This window comes from Callithrix jacchus, chromosome 10 (genome assembly GCF_049354715.1).
Source record: "Callithrix jacchus isolate 240 chromosome 10, calJac240_pri, whole genome shotgun sequence".
Classification (NCBI taxonomy): Eukaryota; Metazoa; Chordata; class Mammalia; order Primates; family Cebidae; genus Callithrix; species Callithrix jacchus.
In genome coordinates, this window is record NC_133511.1 from 67,312,479 (window position 1) to 67,334,060 (window position 21,582).

General features: G+C 50.8%; 1 protein-coding gene and 1 long non-coding RNA gene across 6 annotated transcripts; one reads left to right on the forward strand and one right to left on the reverse strand.

Moving 5' to 3' along the window:
* Positions 1–2,347: 2,347 nt before the first annotated feature.
* PLEKHB1 (pleckstrin homology domain containing B1) lies at positions 2,348–19,205 on the reverse strand. Of its 5 annotated transcripts, none has more exons than XM_035265497.2 (8): positions 19,158–19,205; positions 16,722–16,797; positions 15,155–15,307; positions 13,884–13,986; positions 12,760–12,799; positions 9,550–9,654; positions 4,307–4,406; positions 2,348–3,701 (listed from the first exon to the last, which is right to left on the reverse strand). In XM_035265497.2, exons 1-8 carry the CDS (start codon positions 19,173–19,175, stop codon positions 3,565–3,567), a joined length of 732 nt encoding a protein of 243 aa, XP_035121388.1. In that variant the 5' UTR covers positions 19,176–19,205; the 3' UTR covers positions 2,348–3,564. The 5 variants fall into 5 exon arrangements, with proteins under 5 accessions (XP_035121388.1, XP_017833291.2, XP_035121389.1 ...); XM_017977802.4 differs by lacking the exon at positions 19,158–19,205 and adding an exon at positions 18,055–18,196; XM_035265498.3 differs by lacking the exon at positions 19,158–19,205 and adding an exon at positions 16,923–16,967.
* LOC128929145 (uncharacterized) lies at positions 7,265–9,191 on the forward strand. The gene is made up of 2 exons (XR_008475161.2): positions 7,265–7,466; positions 8,108–9,191. It is a non-coding gene; the product is annotated as an uncharacterized LOC128929145 (long non-coding RNA).
* Positions 19,206–21,582: the final 2,377 nt, after the last annotated feature.

Genomic DNA, 21,582 nt, shown 5'->3' on the forward strand with positions numbered 1-21,582 from the left:
TTAAGACACTTCCATCCATACTTGAGTCAAGGCTCCTGTCTCTGTGCCCCTATAGCCTCAGGGCTACCAGTTCCCACAGCCTATGTTGTCATAGTCTGTGCCCATGCCTGGGACAGATACACACACACACACACACACACACACACACACACTCCTTGAATGTAGAGCCCAAGTCTTACTCATCTCCCAGTACCCAGCTCCCAGCCCTGTCTGCCCACAAAACCTATCAGGAAAGCATTTGCTAAAGGAAAAGAGAAGAGGTGTTTGTGTTATACAGTTGACCTGCTTAAAGTGGTCCTGGTCTCCTCTCTGGGAATTATTTTCCTGCCACTTAATGAGCCACACAGGATATAGTGCAGAAGCAGTGTGGTGTGGTGGACAAGGTCAAGTGATCTACATTGGAATCCAGATTCTGACACAGCATGCATGACTTGGACAATCTACTTTCCTTCTCTGTATCTGCTTCTTTGTAGGTAAAATAAGGATAGTAACACCAGGCCCATGGGGTTGTTGCAAAGACCTATGAGATAAAGCAGGGGAAGCTTTGGGCAGTGAATGTCAATGCCCTAGCTCTGTCTGATCTCAAATGCCCTGCCTTGCCAGCTCCCTGGCCCTTGTTTACCCCACATTCTGGGAAAGGACTCTGGATAGCTTGGGCTTTTCTTACTGATTTCTAAAAGCCCTGAGACTGAACCAGAGAGTAAGAGGAAAGGTCATTCCCAGAACCAAACTCGGAGATGTCTCTGCAGAAGCATGCATGATACCCTTTAATGAGATGGCATAATGGGAATGCTACTAAAGGGGAGGGAGAGGAGGGGAGGGGAGAAGAAAAAATTAAGGTTGCCGCCGGGGAGGGGAGGGGAGAAAAACAAAAGAAAAAATTAAAGCTGAGGTTCCAAATCATGGACTGGGTCTGATGCACTGCTGGGTCCCCCAAACACAGTGCAGGCCTTGTGACATCCAGGGTATGTGACCTCTGACTGCACAGATGCTGACAGACCTTGGCCTTCTCAAGAGGCTCCTTGCATCCATGTTTGTCCTTAAGCTGATGCCACATACTGGACTATGCCCTGTGTTCACTAGCCTGTCCCATGAGGTTTTTTATAGCTTGACCTCATCCGCCACCTCTCACCATGTAACCTGCTATAGCATGAGACTGGTTCCTGAACTTCATAGTGCTCTCAAGCCTCTAAGGCCTTTGCTCATACCATTTCTTCCATCTGTTCTTTCTGTGTGGAAAGCTCGCCCACCTTTCTCAGATTGGCAAACTCCTACTCATTTTTCAAGGTTCAGACTAAATTTCCACTTACTGTCCCAAAGCTTTTCCTAGTTCCCTTGGCAGAGTTGCAAGCCTCCTCTTCAGAGCTCCAACTGCACCACATTCCTCTGTAACCTCATTCAATCATTGCTGTTTATATATATGTCTCCCCTCTAAGTTGGTGTCTCTGGAACTGTGGCTGAGGTGGATACCTGATGTTTTTGCCAACTGGCTTTCATCTACTCATCCTACTTCTGGGAACAGTGCCCTAAATTTCCTTTAGGACACCACCCCACCCATGCTGTAAGCCCTATTATTTTAGACCATCCTTTTTAGGCCACTGGGGTTGATGTGGGGATGGCCACAGGACCCAATTTAGATTGATGCCCACCAGGCTCAGGACTTTAAATCATACTGTTAGAGGAAGAGAAATTCTCTTGGCTGGGCTTGAACTCAGGAGGGCATTAGCCTGGAGCTGCTGAACATCACTGCAGCTTCCAAATGAGCCAACCCTGCAAGTGTAAAGATGGAAACAAAGCAATGTCTAAGTGACACTGTTTGAGTCCCTGGATCACACAGCTCTTGGACTTCTCAGTTATGTGGCTCAGTGTTTTCTCTTTGACTTAAATCAGTTTGAGCAGGGGGGTTCTATCTTACAGCTTCAAGAGCCCTGATGCAGGAGGGTGGTGTTTCCTTCCCTGGCCACCTGGTATTCTATGAGAACAATTCATTGATTCAACTCTAGAAGGATCGGAACCTACTGGAAAAGACCCCAACACCATAGGATTCTCAGAAAGCAGGCAGAACCTGGCTTGGATCATCCATCAGCTCAGACAACAGACTCTGAGGTAGTCTCTCCTCTTGAGCCTTCAGGAATGGTCAACTTCAACAGCTAACTTAAGTGTAGGGAAGACAAAATCCAGAAAGGTTGACTTCCTCAAATGACTCAGCTAACATGCTGTCACAGTTCTACCTGATCTCAAAATCCACACTCTTTTTTTACTAGACCAGAGAAGGCACTAGTAGCTGCTGGGTCATGGAGAGGGAAACAGGGCCTCCTGGGGGAACGAAGCAAGCCACAGCCAGTGCTAGAGCCAACCAAATCTTTATTACTCTCTGCAGCGGAACTAATGGAGCCCCCATTCCCGGGAACTTCAGTGGGCTACTTTGGCTACCAGGCAGGGATGTTAGCATTTCTACTGGGGATTGGAACAGAAGCTGGAAAGAGACTGGAAGGGAACCAAAGGGGGAAACTGGTGGACCACCTGAGGGCAGGCACACATGGAGGCTTCCTGGGCTGGTGTAAAGGTGGATCAGGCCTCAAAGGAGAACACTGCCATCTCCCTCAGAATGAAGGATGAGACAAAGCCTGAGATGGTGACAGTCACAGCTGTGAAGAGAGGGCTGAGCTCCTAGTGTGAGAGGCATTTCTGGATGGAGGCCGCTTTCTAGGTTGGAAGTCTCAAATAGAACTCACCTGTTCCCCAACCAGGGGCCCCCACGTTCAGCTCAATTGTTATCAAGGGTACCAGGGGACCCAGGAAGCTGGTTGTGGGAAGGATGGGACTTAACTCGGGGATGTTTTGGGTATGAGCATGTGTCAGTATCAACAAAACAGGCAATATATTAATGATAGATGCAATCACGAAACTTCCCTCCAGAGAAGGCTCACATCTCCCCTTTCACCCAGGAAGCTCCTTAGCCTGAAGGCCCACCGTGGTCTGAACCCAGCCTCCACCCCAGCCCAAATGAACTCCCATTTAATTCCTTGGACATGTGATGACGTTCACGGCTCTGCACACTTGCCAATAACCGTTTTTCCAGCCTACCTGCCTTGCTCCCTGCCCCACCTGTTCTTGTCAAAGGACTGATAACTCTGCAGCTTTGTCAAGTGCTTGTTTACTCCTGTTCTCCCTATGAGGCCTCAAGCTCCCTGAGGAGAGAGCAGAGAGCCCTGAAAGCCGGATTCATGTCGCGTCTACAGCGCCTGGGGAACTCCAAGCCAATTAAAGTATTGGCTGTGCCCTGGTGTGTTAGAGGAAATTTATCCAAAATGTCTATAACAGATTTTGGGGGTGTCTGGCAGTAGATGTGGAGACTTCAAGCTATGTTTGTACCTGGGACGATAGCTTCTTCCCATGTGGGTAGTGAGGGTAGGGAGTCGGGAGAATGGTCCAAACCTGGAAGGAACTAATGGAGAGAATAGGGCCAAAGTGGGAAAGGACTTGGATGGTGGAGGGTGAGATCCAGGAGAAAGAGGGGTCTAGCAGTCTAAGCGCAGGGGCCAGTGCTCCGAGTCCCAGGGCTCAGAACCAGCAGGGCGACCACATGAGCGAACCAAGCGCTGCCCCAGTGGCGGCTCCCGCAAGCATGCCCATTGCCAGAGGGGCGCCGGCGCTGTAGCAGGGATCCTCCCGCACTATCACGTGCGTCACACCGGGGCCTGCAGAGGGAGACAGCACAGATAGAGACTTAAGAGGTGGGAGTAGAGTGATCTTCGTCCCCTTCCTGCAGCTCAACCCAGTATAAGGCGCCGAGCCCATTCTCCTACTCCCCAGTCAAAAAAAACAGATCCTTGCTCATGTAATCTTCCTGTTCCAGGAAGAGCTCCACCCATGGCTCCTAGGCCTTGGATCTGCTACGGACGTCCCGTAACCTAGGGGTCCGCTACGGCGAGCTACGGCGGAGCGGCAAGGAAACCCTGAGATCGCTGAGCACAACCAAGGGGCATCTAACGCTTGGGCGTTCCCGACCACCAGGCTCTAGAGCAAGGAGGGAGGAGGTGGCCATTCCTGCAGCAGCCACCAGGGGCCGCTACCGGCTCAGGAATAGGTATTTCAGACTGCAGGGCTGAAAGGAGCCAGCCTGGAGGGATGAGGTCAGCTCTGGAGGAATGCTGGTCCCAGGGCTATCCCAGTCTCGGCATGGGGACGGGCTTGCAGAGGGTTCTGCCTGGGAAAATCCTGTACACTAAAGATGAAGCCTGGTTGGACCGTGGCTGAGACAGTGCTGGATCAAGGCAAGCCCCGGGGCACGCTGGAGACTTACCTGCGTAGGGCGGCCCGTAGTAGCTGCGGACATACGTGGCCTCGTGTGCGTTGGGAGGCACCACCTCATAGTAGTCTTGGTATGGGCTGTAGACGCGCACCTGGAGAATTCAGGCAAGTCAGATGCTCAGGAACTCCCTGGCCCGGGTTTGGTCCCCTACCCCCATGCCTGGCTCAGGCCTCTCTGGGATCCTTGGAGCTGCCTTCTCAAGTTTAGAAATGGGCCTCCAGCCACCAGGAAGCTCTTGGAGAAAGGCCCTGCCTTCCCCACAAGGTCCACAATCCCTGTACTCTAAAACTTCCGCCCTGCATCCAGCTCCCAGAGATGTCCATTCTCCTACCCTGGCCTTCCATCTAGCTCAAAAAATTCTCCATGGCTCCCAACTTCTCTTCATAGTCTAATATTTGCTAGCAGCTCTATAATTATCCCACTTTGAGAGACCCAGCTCTGCCACTCACAAGGAGGGGAACATGGCCAAGCCCCAGGCCCAGGAAATAAACAGGGGTTGGGGAGGAAGGAAGGGAAAGGAAGGATAGGGATGAGGAGTAACTAAAATACAGTTATGCATCTCTTAAACAACAGGGATACAGTCTGAGAAATGCATCCTTAGGCAATTTTAGTTGTCATGTGAATATCATAGAGTGTACTTACACAAACCTAGATGGCACACACCTAAGCTATGTGGTATAGCCTATTGCTCCTAGCCTACCAACCTGTACTGCAGGCTACTGTCCTGAATACTGTAGGCAACTGTAACACAATGGTAAGCATTTGTGCATCTAACTAAACATATATAAACATAGAAAACGTAATGCATTGCCTTACAACATTATGACAGCTACAACATCACTAGGTAATAGGAAAGTTTCAGCTCCATTATAATCTTATGGAACCACCATTGTATATGTGGTCCATCAATGACCAAAAATTGTTAGGCTGCACTAGGCTGTAACGATTATCGAGCACCCACTATGTACCAGGTCCTGAAGGAAGTGATCACATGTGTTACCGCTTCTAATCCTTAAAGCAGGTATTAGCTCCACATAGCCATAGGGTTGGGGACTGAGGCTCAGAGAACTGTCAGTCTTCTCTCTGGAATGTACTTCCTGCCCTCCCTCTCTCCCATTAGATTTCCACCCATCCTTCAAAGCCTAGCTCAGAGGTCACCCACTCCACTCCAGGAAGCTCCTAATCTCAGGAAGAATGATTTTTTTTCCTGAATTCTTTGGACTTTGCTTGTGCCTCTTGTTGCTATCCTTTCTCCTGGCCTTTCTTGTGGCCCAAATGCAAGCTACCTCTAGGTGAGGACTCTGATTCATTCATGTCACCAGCAGGGCCTAGTGCATATCAGGAACCAAGAACTGTGTGCTGAATTAAATGGAAGCTCCAAACCCCTCATTTTACCCATGAGGCAGCAGACCTGGAGAGGGCTCATGATCCCCTTCTCTTCTGGATCTTTCCTCTTAGCCCCCTTCCATCCTGTCTCTCTCTAACCAGGATTCACAACTGAACAGTCCAGCTCCCCTTAGAAGTCCAGGAGTCTCAAACTCCACTCATCTCAAGGTGATTGCAACATTGCTCCATATGCTAAACCTGAAACCTGCTGCTCTTCTTATAAATCCTTTTTTTTTTTTTTTTTTTTTTTTTTTTTTTGAGACAGAGTTTCATTCTTGTTGCCCAGGCTGGAGTGCAGTGGCACAGTATCAGCTCACTGCAACCTCCACCTCCCAGGTTTAAGCAATTCTCCTGCCTAAGCCTCACAAGTAGCTGGGAGTACAGGTTCCCGCCACCACACCTGGCTAATTTTTTTTTGTATTTTTAGTAGAAACAGGGTTTCACTGTGTTGATCAGCCTGACCTCAGGTGATCTGCCCACCTCAGCCTCCCAAAGTGCCCAGCCTCATAAATGCTTTTCTCAGTACATGCCATCACCATGCACTCAAATCAAGAAAGACCAGGCACAGTGGCTCATGCCTGTAATTCCAGCACTTCGGGAGAGCGAGGCAGAAGGATTGCTTGAATGCAGGAGTTCAAGACCAGTCAGGGCAACATGGCAAGAACCTGTATCTACAAAAAATTTAAAAATTAGCTGAGCGAGGCCAGGCACAGTGGCTCATGCCTGTACTCCTAGCACTTTAGGAGGCCAAAGTGGGTGGATCACCTGAGGTCAGGAGTTAGAGACCAGCCTGGTCAACATGGAAAAATCCCATCTCTACTGAAAACACAAAATTAGCCAGGTGTGGTGGTACATGCCTGTAATCCCAGCTACTCAGGAGGCTGAGGCAGGAAAATTGCTTGAACCCAGGAGGCAGAGGTTGCAGTGAGCCAAGATTGTGCCATTGTGCTCCAGCCTGGGCAACAAGAGCACAACTCTGTCTCAAAAAAAAAAAAAAAAAAAATTAGCTGAGTGTGGTGGTGCATGCCTGTGGACCCAGGTATTTGGGAAACTGAGGCCGGAGGATCGATTGAGCCCAGGAGGTAGAGGCTACACTGAGCAGCATTTGCACCACGTATTCCAACCTGAGCAACAGAGGGAGATCCTGTCTCAAAAAAAGGAAAAAGAAAGAAGGAAAGAAAGCAGGTTGTTGCCCTTGTCTTTGCACATTCACTTTAGACACACCGGCCAGCAGGTCTTGTGATTTTACCTTCGAAATATGTTCTTCTGTACATTCTTTTGCCCAATGCCAAGAGAATAGGTGACTGGTTTTAGCAACTTGGAAGCTGTGAGTGACCTTGAAAAAACTTTTCAGGGTTGCTGAGTAGGAAAAAACCAAGCTATGAAGGGTTGAAGAAAGGCTGAGAGGTGAAGGATGCAATCTGCATGTCATGACATCTCTTTCAAGAAGTTTGGTGGTAAGGGGAAGGTCTCCAAGCACACCTTGTGATTTCAATTATCATGCTGTTTTCCTTTGATAGGGATGTGCTTCTTACCTTTCTCATTCAAGTACCCCACCTGTCTTTCAGACTCAACTCAAGCATCACTCCCTGAACCTCAGGTTCTCCCGTCTGGACACCCACAGCCCTTGGATGTCCCTGCATCACAGCACCGATCATGCTATCTTCCCACTGTGTACCTGTGCATGTACGTCTCTCCCATCAGACCGGGAGACACCTGTGAGGGCAGAGACTGGGTCTAATCAGATCTGAATGGAACATGGCAGGTACCTAATAAATATTTATTAAATTTATTCCAATGAATCAAATACAAGGCCAGACTGGAATTAAGGTTGCCCAATTCTGAGTTCAGTTTCAAGTCAGGGAAAACAAACAGTCCCAAGACAATGCAAGAGGCTCAGACAAGCAATGTTACACATCAGTGAACTCTATGGTGCTCCCTCCCCATCAGTGATCTAATAGGGATTTCTGGTAGGCAGTGCCAGGGATCCAGGCTTCAAGTCTAAAAGGGGCTGGAGGGTTCTAAGTTCTCAGATCCAATTTTATTGGTGGGGAAGTTGAGGTTCAGGGCCTCCACCTTGCCCTGCTGCTGCATAGTGAGTCAGTGGCCTTGAGAGGCCCTGGAGAGGGTGGAGCATCCCATGTCCCTCTAGGGCACCTGTTTTTACTCTTCAGGTCTGGGAGGCCCAGAAGTAAACTCCTGTAAGTCACCTGGCAACAAGTGGGGATGGCCCAGGGACCCATGGGCAGAACCTGAGGGTTTGAGCCTGCCTCTCCCTCTCCAGAGGCTCAGCTACTTTTTGGATAGCACCAGTGTTGACCAAACAGGGGGTCGCATACAAATGACTCCCCTTAGCTGAGCTGTTGTGTTATTAGGTTTACAGTCTGTTAAATCCTATTTTTTTAGGCATGAAGAATACCTCAGAATGATGAGCTGGGAGTCCCAGACCTGCCACTGATGAGTTGAGTGACCCTGATCAAGTTAGGTAACCTCTCCAAGACACTGAGGATCTAACGATGTCACATCTATACAACTTGGTAGCCCAAGCACTTGTAGGCTTAGTGATTCTGCACATCAGAATCATCAGGAGACAATTTATTTATTTGGACAATTTGGAGATAGATTTTTTTTTTTTTGAGATGAAGTCTTACTCTGTTGCCTAGACTGGAGTACAGTGGCGTGATCTTGGCTCATTGCAACCTCTGCCTCCCGAGTTCAGCCTCCTGAGTAGCTGGGATTACAGGTGCCTGCCATGATGTCTTGCTAACTTTAGTACTTTTAGTGGAGATGGAGTTTCACCATGTTGGCCAGGCTGGTCTCGAACTCTTGACCTCAAGTGATCCACCCACCTCAGCCTTCCAAAGTGCTGGGATTACAGCCATCAGCCACTGTGCCCAGCCAGGAGACTGGTTCAAACTACAGGTTTCCTAGGTCTAGGCCCCATGCTAGATCTCTGAAATTAGGACATCCAGAGGTAGGACATGAATACTTGTTGTTATTGCTTGTAAGTTCCTAAGCAATCCTGATACACAGCCACACTGAGCCCCACTGTGTAAGAAGAGCTCCCAGTTGACTGTAAGATCACAGGTACTCTCACTTAAGCCCCTTCCTGCAACCTACCCCATGCCAGGCCCTGTGCTGAGCACAGGGACAAAGAAAAGATTCAGGCTGAAATCCTGCCTTCAAGAAATATTCAGGGTAAGTGAAGACAGACCTAGACTAAATTAGACTATGTAGTAGTATTGCTATAAAAGAAGTTTGTACTCCTTACTTCCTTCCTTTGCTCACCCAGTGAACATTCCCTGAGCCCCACTGTGTAAGAAGGGTCAGCATAGACTCCCCATCACTGAGCACTAATTAAGCATGTGCCATACACCTAGCCTTGTGCCAAGCTCCATAGAGGCAGTGCAATCAGGCGTGGTCCTTGCCTTGGAGGAAGTTCTAGGCCTTATGGAAGACTACAGCCAGGAATAAACCAGCTCTGAAACCAGGCAGATCAAAGAAAGTACTAAGCCTTAGTGCCACTAGGCTGTGGGAGGGAATGATAATGCTGATGGTCTGGGAAGTCCCCACTGAGGAGGTGGGCCTTACAGGATGGGTATCAGTTTGTCAGGTGAATGAGGAAACAGGTCTCACTGGCAGAGGGAACAGCATGTGCAAAGGTTGGCAGAGGGAAAAGGTCTGGTGTGGCTGGGAGCAGAGGGTACAGCAGAGCAGTTGGTTGGTGTCCTGTGGGTGACAGGGAGCCATGGAATGTTTGTCACAGGGAAGGGATGTGACTAGGCTGGGTTTTGGAGGCTCATCCTGGTGGCCAGTGTGGAGGCAGGGAGGGCCGAGCCAGCACTTACCCAGATCCGCCTCTCAACCTTACAGGGGCTCCACGAGCGGGTCACACACCTGACCTTGGAGCAAACCCGGCGGCTCCTGGGAGGGACGGTGGCTCCAGCTGGGGCCTGCTCAAGCCACAGAAACCCAAGAAGGGGGAGGGAGGGGGTGTCAGAGGCCCTCTACACCTGAAGAGACTCAGAGCTCTTTTCAGACCCTACCAGAGCCCTCCGTCAGCTGGGCTGTGGCAGGGAGTGTCCTCTTTCTCCTCAGCTCTCATGGTAACAGGGGAGGCTCAGAGAAGGCTGATGACTGCCAAAGTTACACAGAAAAGGACAAGTAGTCTCTTTCCAGAATTAGCCCACCCTCCCCTATTTCATGCTGCTGGGGTTTCCAGTCTCCAGGGAGGACAGGGTGACTCCCATCTGTCCTCTAGCCCACCTGGTCCGCTTCACCCCCAGCCTCGTCCCTGGCTATGGCCCCAGGCCCTGTGTTCCCAGTAAACTGGTGTTAGGGGCTCCTGGAGCCTCCACCCGGAGTGAGGTATGAATTGCAGCATGTCAGAGGACAAAGAGCAGGTCATTCCCACACAGGCTACAGAGAGAAGCCCATATACACAGAGGTGAACACACAGAGACAAGCAGACACACGCCCCTACTCTAGTAAGCCCAGGCCCAGAGGGATGTGTGTATGTGGAATATGGGAGATAGAACAGAGGTCGGAGCAGAGAGAAGGGTCAGGAGAGCCACAGAAGATGGTCAGGAGAGCCACAGGAGGTGGACAGGCAGAGAAAGACGAGGCCGCTTCATAGAGTCACAGAGTGCAGATGGTCGCCCGTGCTTCCTTCCCTCGACCTCTCTTTGGTGGAACTGATTCGACCCACATAAAGAAGCTTTGGAGCTCAGAGCCAAGGTAGCCCAACTGGGGACCCTCCACCCGGCAGACTACTGCTATAACCTCCTTACTCCCAGCTTCCTCCAATTCACCCGCCACTTGGAAGCCTGAGTCTGTCCCCCAAAATCTGACCTCAGCCCTCACTGCTGAATGCCCTTTTTTGCTCCCTACAGGCCTCAGGAAAAGTCCATTTCCTACAACTGGACTTTGAAGCCCATAGTGAGCTGGCCCCGATGACCTCAGAGGTCACTCTCCTGTTTTATTCACCCCATGAATTGCTCTCCAGCCAAGCAGACTCTGGGCCCTTAGACACATGCATATGTGCACACATACTTGTGCACACACACACATGCACACATCACTTCTCTGTCCCTGCTCATGCAGTTACTTCTGCAGATAATGTGCTCCTCTCAGAATATCACTGACCTAGGTTCCATGATAGGCTTTTCCACTGACTTAAGACTATAAGCTTTGGACAAGTCACCTGCCCTCTCTGAACCTCGGCTTCCTTATCTATAAAATGGGACTAAATACCAACCTCCACCCACCTGCCCTGCCAGGGTTGTTGGAAGATGAAATGTCACTGATGCCAGGGGCTTAGCATGATGCCTGGCCCTCAGCAGGTGGATGCCTGAGGGGGTTTCTAAATGCATCCAGGTCTCCCCTGCTGCTTCCCAGTGGACTTTCTCTGTAGGTGAGCAGGGCCTCCATTGTGCCACACATAGAAAGAGCAAGCACAGATTCTGGAGTCAGGCAGATGGGAGTGGAGGCCAAGATGGGCCTTGGGTGGCTCTTGAAACCCTCACCTCCATCAGTCACAAGCTCTGTTGACTCCATCCCCTAAATATGTCCTGTACTTGTCAGCCTGTCTCGGCCAGCAAGGCCTTAGTCCAGATCTCCAGTCTGTTGTCTGGACAGTGTCCCAGCCTCCTAACTGGCCTCTAGGTGTCTGCAGTTGCCCTCTACAATGCTTTCCCTACCTACCAGCCAGATTATCTTTTTTTCTTTTTTCCATAACAAAATTTCATAAACTGACAGACTACTCTTTGTTGTTTACATGCCAAATGTTACAAGTGTCTTTTTATCTTTTTTTTTGAGATGGAATTTTGCTCTTGTTGCCCAGGCTGGAGTGCAATGGTACAGTCTCAGCTCGCTGAAACCTCCACCTCCTGGGTTCAAGCAATTCTCCTGACTCAGCCTCCCAAGTAGCTAGGATTACAGGTATGTGCCACCATACCTGGCTAATTTTTGTATTTTTAGTAGAGACAGGGTTTCTCCATGTTGGTCTGGCTGGTCTTGAACTCCCAACCTCAGATGATTAGCCTGCCTCTGCCTCTCAAAGTTCTGGGATTACAGGCATGAGTCACTGCACCTGGCCAACAAGTATCTTTTTAAAAATATAAATTTAACCTGATCTGATCATGCCATCCCTCTGCTCAAAAACTTTTCATGGCACCCTGGTGCTCTTAGCAGAAACCAACATCCTTCATATAGCCCACAAGGCCCGGTCCTGCCAACCCTCCTTCCCCACTTCCCCACTTCCCCACTCACTCCTTAAGCACCAGCTACTCCAGCTGTCCTTCTGTTCCTCAACTTGCCAACATCTTAACTTCTCTTAGAGCCTTTGCACATGCTGATCCCTCTGGCTGGAATGCTGCTTAGCAAAGGGGATTCAGGGAATGCTGAATTCCCTTTACCTTAGCCCCACACTTTTCACCCGGTCAATTTCTGTTTATCCTTCAGTTCTCAGTTTAAGCCTCGCCTGAACTACCACCTGGATGAAAGGGCCAGACACTGCAAATCCCTGTCAGAGCCCTTATTACTATTAAAATGGAATAATTAATCGTTTCATGTCTGGCTCCTCACTAGGCTGAGTACAGGAGGGCAGAGCCCGCATCCCCTTGGTTCACCCCTGATCGCTGGCACTTGGCACAGCACCTGGCCCATAGTAGGAGCTCACTAAATCTTTGTTGTGCTGATGAATGAGTTTCAGTCTTACAGGGAGAGAACAATAACCCCAACCTTACAGGACTGTTGTGAGGAGCAGCTGGAATGGTACCTGCACCATGCCTGGCACATAACAGTTGCTTGATAAAAGACAGTTCCTTTTCCCCAGCTCACATGCCACTCCCTCCAGCAAGTCTCCATGGAGGCTTCTCTCTCTCCTCCGAGCACCAGTTGGCTGTCCCCTATCCTTTCCCACTTGGGACTTAGGCATCAGAGTCTACGCAAACACATGAGACTGAGAACTTCTGGCAGGTGGGGACCGAGTCTGAGTCACTCATGATTCCATGGCACATAGAGGTGGTGGGGAGAAGGTGAGAGAATGGGGGACTCACCGGGGTGGAGTTTGCCTCCAGCAGCGCTGTCTTCCATGCTCTGCAAAGCAAATCCCATCAGAGTATGAGGAGGGAGTTTGGGGGTAGGGAAATTGGGCCCCTACATTTTAGATTTTCCTCTTCAACCCAGCCTCAAGCCCGTCTCTCATGAAAGGAGAGATCTCTTGTCTCTCTCAGGAAGACAAAGGTGACCCCTCCCCTGCCCCAGTCACATGGATGGAACACTAAGTGAGCCTAATTTCATTCTTCTTGTCTCCTCTAGAAGTTCCAGTTTCCTCATCTACACAGTTGATGGTGGGGCTTGGGTGGTCTCTCAGAGGATGTCAGATTTTGACACTCCTGGGTGGGTGCTCTAGCCGCAGCCCCCCTCACACCCCAAATCTACAAACAAAACAGTTCCCCAAAGCTCTGACCCCAGAGTCCCAGGAAGGCCCAGCAGACACGGGACAATTGGGCCTTTGTTGGTTGCCATGGCACCTGCTGGGTTGGACAAGGCAGCTCTGTGCTGTCTGCCTGGAGCTCAGCTTCCCTACTCCCACACACCCATCTCTTTCACTCTCCTCCAGCGCAAAGGCCAGGCACCCCTCAGCCAGAGGGTAGGAAGGGATGGTATGTGAGTAAGCGGACGGTGCCTGAGGAGGACACACCCAGGCTGGCCGTGTGGATATGCATCTGACATTGGAGTACCCCTGCCTGGGACATAGCTGACTGCCTTTGTAGGCAGGTCTGGGGCTACCCTTCAGATCAGAGTCCACCAGAAGCGCAGGGCATCTTCTCAGAGGGGAGCAAGGGTGCCACTAGGCTGCCCTGCTGCTTTGCATCACCCTTGGTGAGGGCTCACCTCAGAGGCTGCTAAAGACCAGGAACCAGACACCTGAGGCAGGTGTGCATACCTCTCCTCAGCAATCCCGAGTTCATCTGAGACCACATGAGGAGTCCACTGTGTGCCATACCAATCAACCATGAGCCCTCCAAATCCACTCCACCCACCTCCAATTAGACACCCTTGCTGACTGGCTTCAGTGCCCTCTTCCTACTGTCAGAGAGTCAGAAGGCCCAATGAGAAGGGGGTGCATCGTCACTTTCTCGAGATTCCACCCCATCCTCTCCTGAGAGTGACTCACAGGGCATCATCCTTGGTCTCTGCACATAGGTGCAGGCGGGAGCCTTCCCGTAGGTTCACAGTGAGCAGGCCATCTCGGCTCCGGCCCTCTGGGGGCTGCACATCTGGAAGCAGACACATATATATGGGTTTCCACAGGCACAAGCCCCAGGTCCCCCCAGTAAACCAGGAACAGGAATAGGAACTGACTTCTTTGGGCTATTTACTGGCCATTGCCAACCTCCTCCGATCCCATATCCTCTCTCAGGGATTCTACTCTATGATACCAAACTTTCCAACCTTTCCATGCTGATGCTTCCCTCAGCATACCTCCCAGTTACCCTGTTACAACTGTGGCCTGAGCCTTGGGGGAGGAATGTGAAGATTTGCTGTGACTCTGGGCCACTTAGCTACTCTAAGCCTCCTAATTTCATTTCATCTTCATCCAGTAACTAGCGCCTGGAGGGCAGGAACTGCTCCTGACTCACCTCTGAGACACAGCACAGAGGAGAAAGGCACTAAAGGACTGATTTCTCTTTTCCTTGCTTTCTTTCTTTCTTTTTCTCTTTCTTTCTTTTTTTTCTTCTCTCTTCTTTTCTTTCTTTTTCTCTCTTTCTCTCTTTCTTTCTCTCTGTCTGTCTGTCTGTCTGTCTGTCTAGCTCTGTCCCCCAGGCTGTAGTATAGTACCATGAACACTCACTGCAACCTCTGCCTTCCAGGCTCAAGCAATCCTCCCACCTCAGCCTCTTGAGTAGCTGGGACCACAGGCACACACTACCATACCCGGCTAACTTTTGTTTGTTTTTGTTTTGGTAAAGATGGGGTTTTGCCATGTTGCCCAAGCTGGTCTTAAACTCCCAGACTCAAGTGATCCACATGCCTCAGCCTCTCAAAGTACTGGGATCATAGCTCACTGCAGCCTTGAACTCCTGGGCTCAAGCACTTCTCCTGCCTTGACCTCCCAAGTAAGCATATGTGACCACATCTCACCATTTTTTTTTTTTAGAGACATGGTCTTGCTACCCAGGCTGGTCTAGAACCCCTGACCTCAAGTGATCCTCCTACTTCAGCCTCCCAGAGTGCTGAAATTACAGGCATGAGTCACCACACACAGCCAAGGACCTATTTCTTAACTCACACCAAACTAAATTGGAGTTGACAGAGGCTTAGAAGCAACATCTGGGAAATGCCTCTGAAAGCTGCAAAGAGGCTTCCAACTGCAGGTATTCTCAGACACAGGGGTAGGGCTCTGCCCACAGTCACAGTGCCACAGAGGAAGGGGCTTCTGCTCACCGTGGCACTCTTGGCCGATCTTTATGTCACGGACATTGAAGTGGATGAGCACACGGTCCTCCTCGTCCTGCGCTGTCTCATCATGGTAGTATCCCAGAGTTCCGTCCATCCACAGGGCAAACCAGTTTCGCTTCCAGCGGCGGAGAATGGAGCCTGTACAATATTCCAGATGCACTAGGCAGGCTGGTCCCAGAGCCTGCTGGTGATAGGAGCCCCAGACAGGCTCCCAAGTCCCCTCAGCCTCAGTCCCTAGTGTTATAACCACCTTTTTCTTGTGTATCTACTCCATGAGGGCAGGACCTCTTTCTCTCTTGCTCACTGCCTACCTCCCATTGGGCCTGATGCATAGTAGAGGCTCAATAAATTCGTTGAATGGGGAAATGAGTAATGGGGCCCATTGCTTGGGAGCTTCTAAGGCCAAGCTCCAGGTCTTTTCAAGGGCAAAGACCTCTCCCTACCTTGAGCCTCCATCTTCTCTCTCTCTCTCTTTTTTGAGATAGGGTCTTGCTCTGTCACCCAGGCTGGAGTGCAGTGGTGCAAACATGGATCACAGCAGCAAGTGATCCTCCCACTTCAGCCTCCTAAATAGCTGGGTCATCAGGCATGCACCACTGCACCTGGCTGATTTTTAATTTTTGGTAGAGATAGTGGGTCTCACCATGTTGTCCAGGCTAGTATCAAATTCCTGGGCTCAAGCGATCCTCCCAGCTCAGCCTCCCAAAGTGATGGGATTACAGGTGTGAGCCAGTGCGCCAGCCTCTTATCGCTCATCCCTGACTCATGTGATGGTTATTTGTGTAGCCTCTGCCTCCTGTACCAAACTGGGAGTTGCAGCTCCCCACACAGGTCCTGGAACCTGGGGAGACCTGTGCTCAGTGTTTGCTGAATGGAATGAACTGAGAATGGACAGGGGGATGGGGCATGGGGCTGCCTGTCCCAGGGGTCCCAGGATGATTCTGGTCAGAGGTGGGTCTGGAAGCCTGACACCTAGCTTCAGACATTTTGCAACTGGAAATCTTAACAGGGAAGGGCAAAGACATAAGAGAACTTCTGAGGGCTTTGTGGATTCCAAAGCACAGAGGCAGTTTTCACTTTGTTCTGTACATTGTTCTATGTCCAGCCTGGGGTTGGGGGACTGTGGACACACAGAGGGTCAAACCCAGCCCCTGCCCTTGAGAAGCTCGCAGACTGGGGGCAGTCGGGTCAGGGAGTAGGGAGACCCACAGATAAAGACAGTTCTGTTATAAGGAGATCACTGTAAGGCACGGTGGGAACCAAGAAGGGAGCCTCTAATCCAGCTTGACACTACCGCAGGGGCAGGGGTGGGGGCTGGAGGAAAAGCCAAGGAAGGCTCCTCAGGGAGGGGCCCATCTGAGATGAGTGGTGAAGAACAAGTGGAAGTTTACCACTCAGTCAGGAATGGGAAAGACCTTCAAGCAGAGGAAAGAGTGTGGTCAGAGGAAAGGATGAAAACATCCTGGCTTCTTGGGAGAAGGGTTCCCCGTGGCAAGCCCAGTAAGTCACTTCTCTCACCCTGCCCCAGGACCAGGGGCCCAGGATCACTCACTCTGTCTCCACAGCCAGCCGCCCCTCAGCAGGGCCATTTCTTCAAAAGGACTTTCCAGGGCGGAGTCAGGCGGGACCTGTCAGAGGAGCCACAGGAGACAGGCCTCAGCAGCAACTCCCTGGAGAGAAGCCCCCAGCCCTGCCGTCCCCAGGGGAACCACCCAGGAAACGTTTGAAGGAGGGTTAGTAAAAAAACAAGCACCAGGCAGCCTCGGCCTCCTCCCCATTCTCTGCTCAGGAAGAGAATGGGAGCACTGTCCTTGTGGGGTCAGCAGGGCAGCCAGCCGTTGGTGTGGGGTGGGGGCGGGGACCAGGAGCCTGGATTCCAGCCTCAGCTCAGTAACCTTGGCCACATCCCTCCTCCCTGCCCCTCTGTCCTGGCCTCAGTTTCTAGCTTAGTAGAAGTGTGTCTGCAAGGCAGGCAGAGGCTGCAGGAGCTCTTGAAACATTAGAATATGCTTCTATTGTGGAGCATGAGACTCTTAAAGTATTAGAACCGTGGGATTCTGCAATGTGGAAGTGCAGAATATTAGAATCACAGCAATGCACGGGGGAAAGCCTCCCTCCCATTTGGATCCCACTAGAGCTGTTTACAAAGTGCTTAACAGAGCAGCTCAACAGCAGTTGTGATGGACGGAGCACTCTGTCCGAGTACCCGCCTCGGTGCTTTCATTCATTATCTCATTTAAGCCTCCCTGCAGTCCTTATTCCTATTTCAGAGATGAGGAAACGGGGCCGGAGAGGTCTAATCAGTTGTTCGGGGCCACTTGATCAGTAAGCAATGGAGCCCAGCCTCACACCCAGCAGTCCTGGCTTCAACTGTTATGCCAGCAGGAGCTTCAAGAACTCCCAAAGCCAGGCCACACTCCAAACAATTAAATCAGAATGTCTGAGGGCAGGAGGCAAGCCCTGGCACTCTTCAAAGATCCTCAGATGATTGCAATGTACAGCCAAGTTTGGAAGTCACCGCACATACTACTTCCTCACCCTGTCCCCACACTAACCCTGTTAGGGAGGGAAGCTTTACTCCTATTTTACAGATGGACAGACCGGGGGGCGGCAAATGACTCATCCATGTATGTGATGGAGCTTGCACTGGAATCCAGGTAGGTGCCCTCTGTTCCTGAGGGCGACTCACTTGCCAGCGGGTGCCTCCACCCCTCCCCCACCTGCTCACACCTGTTGCTGCGTAACAAGGGCTGGCACACCTGGGCTGGAAGGCCCGGTCTTGTCCGTTCCTCTTGCCGCTCCCTGCCCTCTCCACGGTCTTAACACAAGTCAGACAAGAGGCCCAGGTGCAGACTCCCTTTCCAGTCTCCCCTTGATGCACCCACCTGGTCTACACCTGTTGCGGATGTTGCTGCCAAAGCGGCCACTACTCGATGCTGCTGCCACCCAACCCGCTGCGCCTGCGCTTTGTGTGCCCCGGAGAGCCTGGGGCATTTCTCTCCTCCGGCAGTGCCTGGGAGCCCAGCTGCCCCCGGGCCCCGCCCTCCGGACCTGCCCACCCCCAGGGAGGGGGCGTGGCGTGGAGAGATGCTGACCCGAGGCGTGCTGGGACTTGTAGTCTACCCCTTTAGAGCCGAACAGAAGCAGCCTCGCCTGCAATTTTACTTTTCTATTAAGACATTTGTTCACTCATTTATCATGAAATACTTTTTCTTAAGAATCAGTGAACTCAGTTCCTAGAAAAAAAGAGTAAAGTTGCAAGGAGAAGTCCTAGTGTTGCAAGTTTTTTTTTTATGCTTCCCCCTTCCATCCCCAGCTTCCAGTCTAGTGAGGGAGATTACATGGAAACACGCAACTGGAGCGCAGGGTGTGATTTAACAATGGAAAAGATGAGCCTGACTTTTCCCAAGGGGTTCAGGAAAGCTTCCCAGAGGAGGCTGAAAGGCACCTTGGAGGATGAGTGGCAGTTTCCAGGGCCACCCGAAGGGTCCCTATGAGCACTGTCAGGATGTTGAAGAGTGCCCAGCATTTCTGTGTGTCTACAACATAGAGCTCAGGGCTGGGGAGGGCATGGGGAGTGGCAGGCGGTAGAGCTGCAGGATTTGCAAAGAAACAGCACAGAGGCCTTGCACGACAGGTGGAGAGCTTGGATGTTATGACGCAGTAACTGGAGCTGGGGGTGGGAGTTTCAAAATGAGAAGTGAGGTGTGTGATTAGGGGGTCGGAAAGGCCCCTCTAGGGCACAGTAAAGAATAGATTGGAGGGGGCCCACCTGGAGAAGGAAGACTTTCTGTATTTATCACCTCGGATTGTGATCATTTCCTTCAATAGCTCAGACCCGAAAACCCACACCTACCAGCAGCCACAGGATGTCATTTAGAGACCAGAGGCTGTCAGGGCCTAAAAGACTTCTATCCCGTCCCCTATGTAGCAAGGGTGCCCACCCTGCCCTGGGTCCTTCCTCCTGTCACAGAAAACTCTTCCTTACCGGGGCTGCAGGGCTCATGGTTCCCGGGCGGCCAGGGCAGCATTTCCCAGAAGGCTCCCGCAGGGGGGCATTTCCCTGAGCGCCTTAGAGATAAGGGGATCAGGAAGGTGCTACCAAGTGGGAGACCGAGGGGGAGGCAAGGAGGGAGTGCACAAGTAAGGTCGCCCTTTTTCTCCAGGCCCCTCCCAGCCTTTCCAACTGATGGCTCTAACCCTAGGTTCACCGGACAAGTCATCCCGGATTCCGAGGTGGTCTTAGCCCAGCATCGCCAAGGTTCCCGGGGTGGAAGCGGGGTGGGGGTGGGGAACGCGGTTGCGGGGGGAGCACGGGAACAGGGTCGGTCCTCCTCCCTAGGTTGGGGGCGGGGCTACATCTTTATTCTGCGGCCTGTCTGGCCAGCGCCCATCACCCCAGTCCTGGCTGCTCAGTCTGGCTCTTTAAGCCTTCCTCTCTTGCTCCTGCGACTCTGTAATCTTGACCTCAAGCTACCCGCGCGCTTCGGACCTTTGTGCGGTGCGTGCCCTGCTGAGGGATTCGCCATGGCCAATCCTATTGGCCATTGAGTTCATCCCCTCTTAGCCGACCAAAGAACCAGCTCTCCCAAACCGCGTTGTTTTTCATCTCTGTGCCTTGAACTCACTCGCTGTCTGGTCCCTGGAACGTCCCAGCTCCAGCTTCTCCTAGCTGAATTTTCCACCTCCACAGTGGAAGGAAGAAAGGAAGGAGGAGGAGGGAGGAAAGAGGGAAGGAAAGAGAGAGGCAGGAAAGAAAGGAGGGGAAGGGGAAGGCAGGCAGGCAGGGCTGCAGCTGGTCTCAGAGGATCTGCGACTGGGTCCTGCACCAACCCAGCCTCTCTTCAGCTCTCCCTGCTCACCTCCCCGATGGGCAGTGGGGCATGCTTCATGTTGGGGGCGGGGATGCAATCCTCCTACATTTCATTCTCCGGATTTAGCAACCAGATGAAAAAGGAAGGTTCTCCAGCAGCAGTGGAGACTTGGAGGGAAGACTCTTCCCACACCCTCCCAAAGAGCGGGCACTATGGCAAAAAAAGGGGAAAGGACGTGGACAAACTAAAACCACAGACACCACTGACGTAGTGGGTCTTGGCCCATGTCTCTAAATGTTGGGCAGTGACCCTCTTTGAGAAGCAAAAAGGAACTGTAGACTCTCCTCAGGAAAAAAAATCTGCACATAATTCCTGGGAGTTCATAGACCCTGAAGCCATGATGGTCATTATTGGATTGTTTTGAATCTCCAAAACTGTGTAGATGGGAGGAGAGTGTGGATTTACCACTGAGGTATATGACACTGTGTCAGGAATTCCAGCCGCAGCAGCCCTGGCTGTGAAAGACTTTGACTGTTTGTTTCAATCAACTAAAACTTACTGAGACTAATAAGCCAACAAGTAACTTTTACATTTCTTTGCGGCTATGTTGCACAGAACCATTGGCAGAGAGGAAAAGATTTTGTCATTTCAAGTGTCCCTGGTGAGTGAAGAGCCCACAGATAATACATTGTTTAGGAAATAATGGACTAGCTCATCAAATTCAAATTTACTACTTAGATTTTCTAGAGAGTATATAATGAGAATAATTTATATTACCTTTATTTAAAAAAACGACGTTTATATCAAGATGCAATTTGAGCAAAAAAGCGCTATGAAAACATTTTAAAATGACAATTTTTGTGAGATATGATTCACTCACCATAAAACTCCCCCTTTTAAAGTATAAAATTCAGTGTTTTAATGTATTCACAAAGTTGTGCAACCATCACCCCTATCTAATTTCAGAACATTTATATCACCCCAAAAAAAACCCTAGGCTGGGCACGGTGCTCACACTTGTAATCCAGCACTTTGGGAGGCCAAGCTGGGTGGATCATCTGAGGTTAGGAGTTCAAGACCAGCCTGGCCAACATGGTGAACCCCTGTTGGGTTTTTCCACTAAAAATGGAAAAATTAGCTGGGCATGGTGGCACGCGCCTGTAATCCCAGCTACTCGGGAGGCTGAGGCAAGAGAATTGCTTGAACCTGAGAGATGGCGGTTGCAGTGAGCCAAGGTCGTACCACTACACTCCAGCCTGGGCAACAAGAGTGAAACTCAGTCTCAATAAAATGAAGAAGAAGAAGGAGGAGGAGGAGGAGGAAGAAGAAGAAGAAGAAGGAGAGGAGGAGGAGGAGGAGGAAGAAGAAGAAGAAGAAGGAGAGGAGGAGGAGAAGAAGAAACCCTATAGTCTTTAGCAGTCACTTGAGCTTGGGAGTCGAGTGCACCACTGTACTCCAGCCCGGAAGTGTAATGGTTAGTGTCAACCTGGTTAGGCTATAGTCCCCAGTTACTCAATCTAACACACTAATCTAAATTATTAGTTATAATAATTTAGTTATAAATTATTGTTATAAAGATATTGTGTTGTTATAAAGATA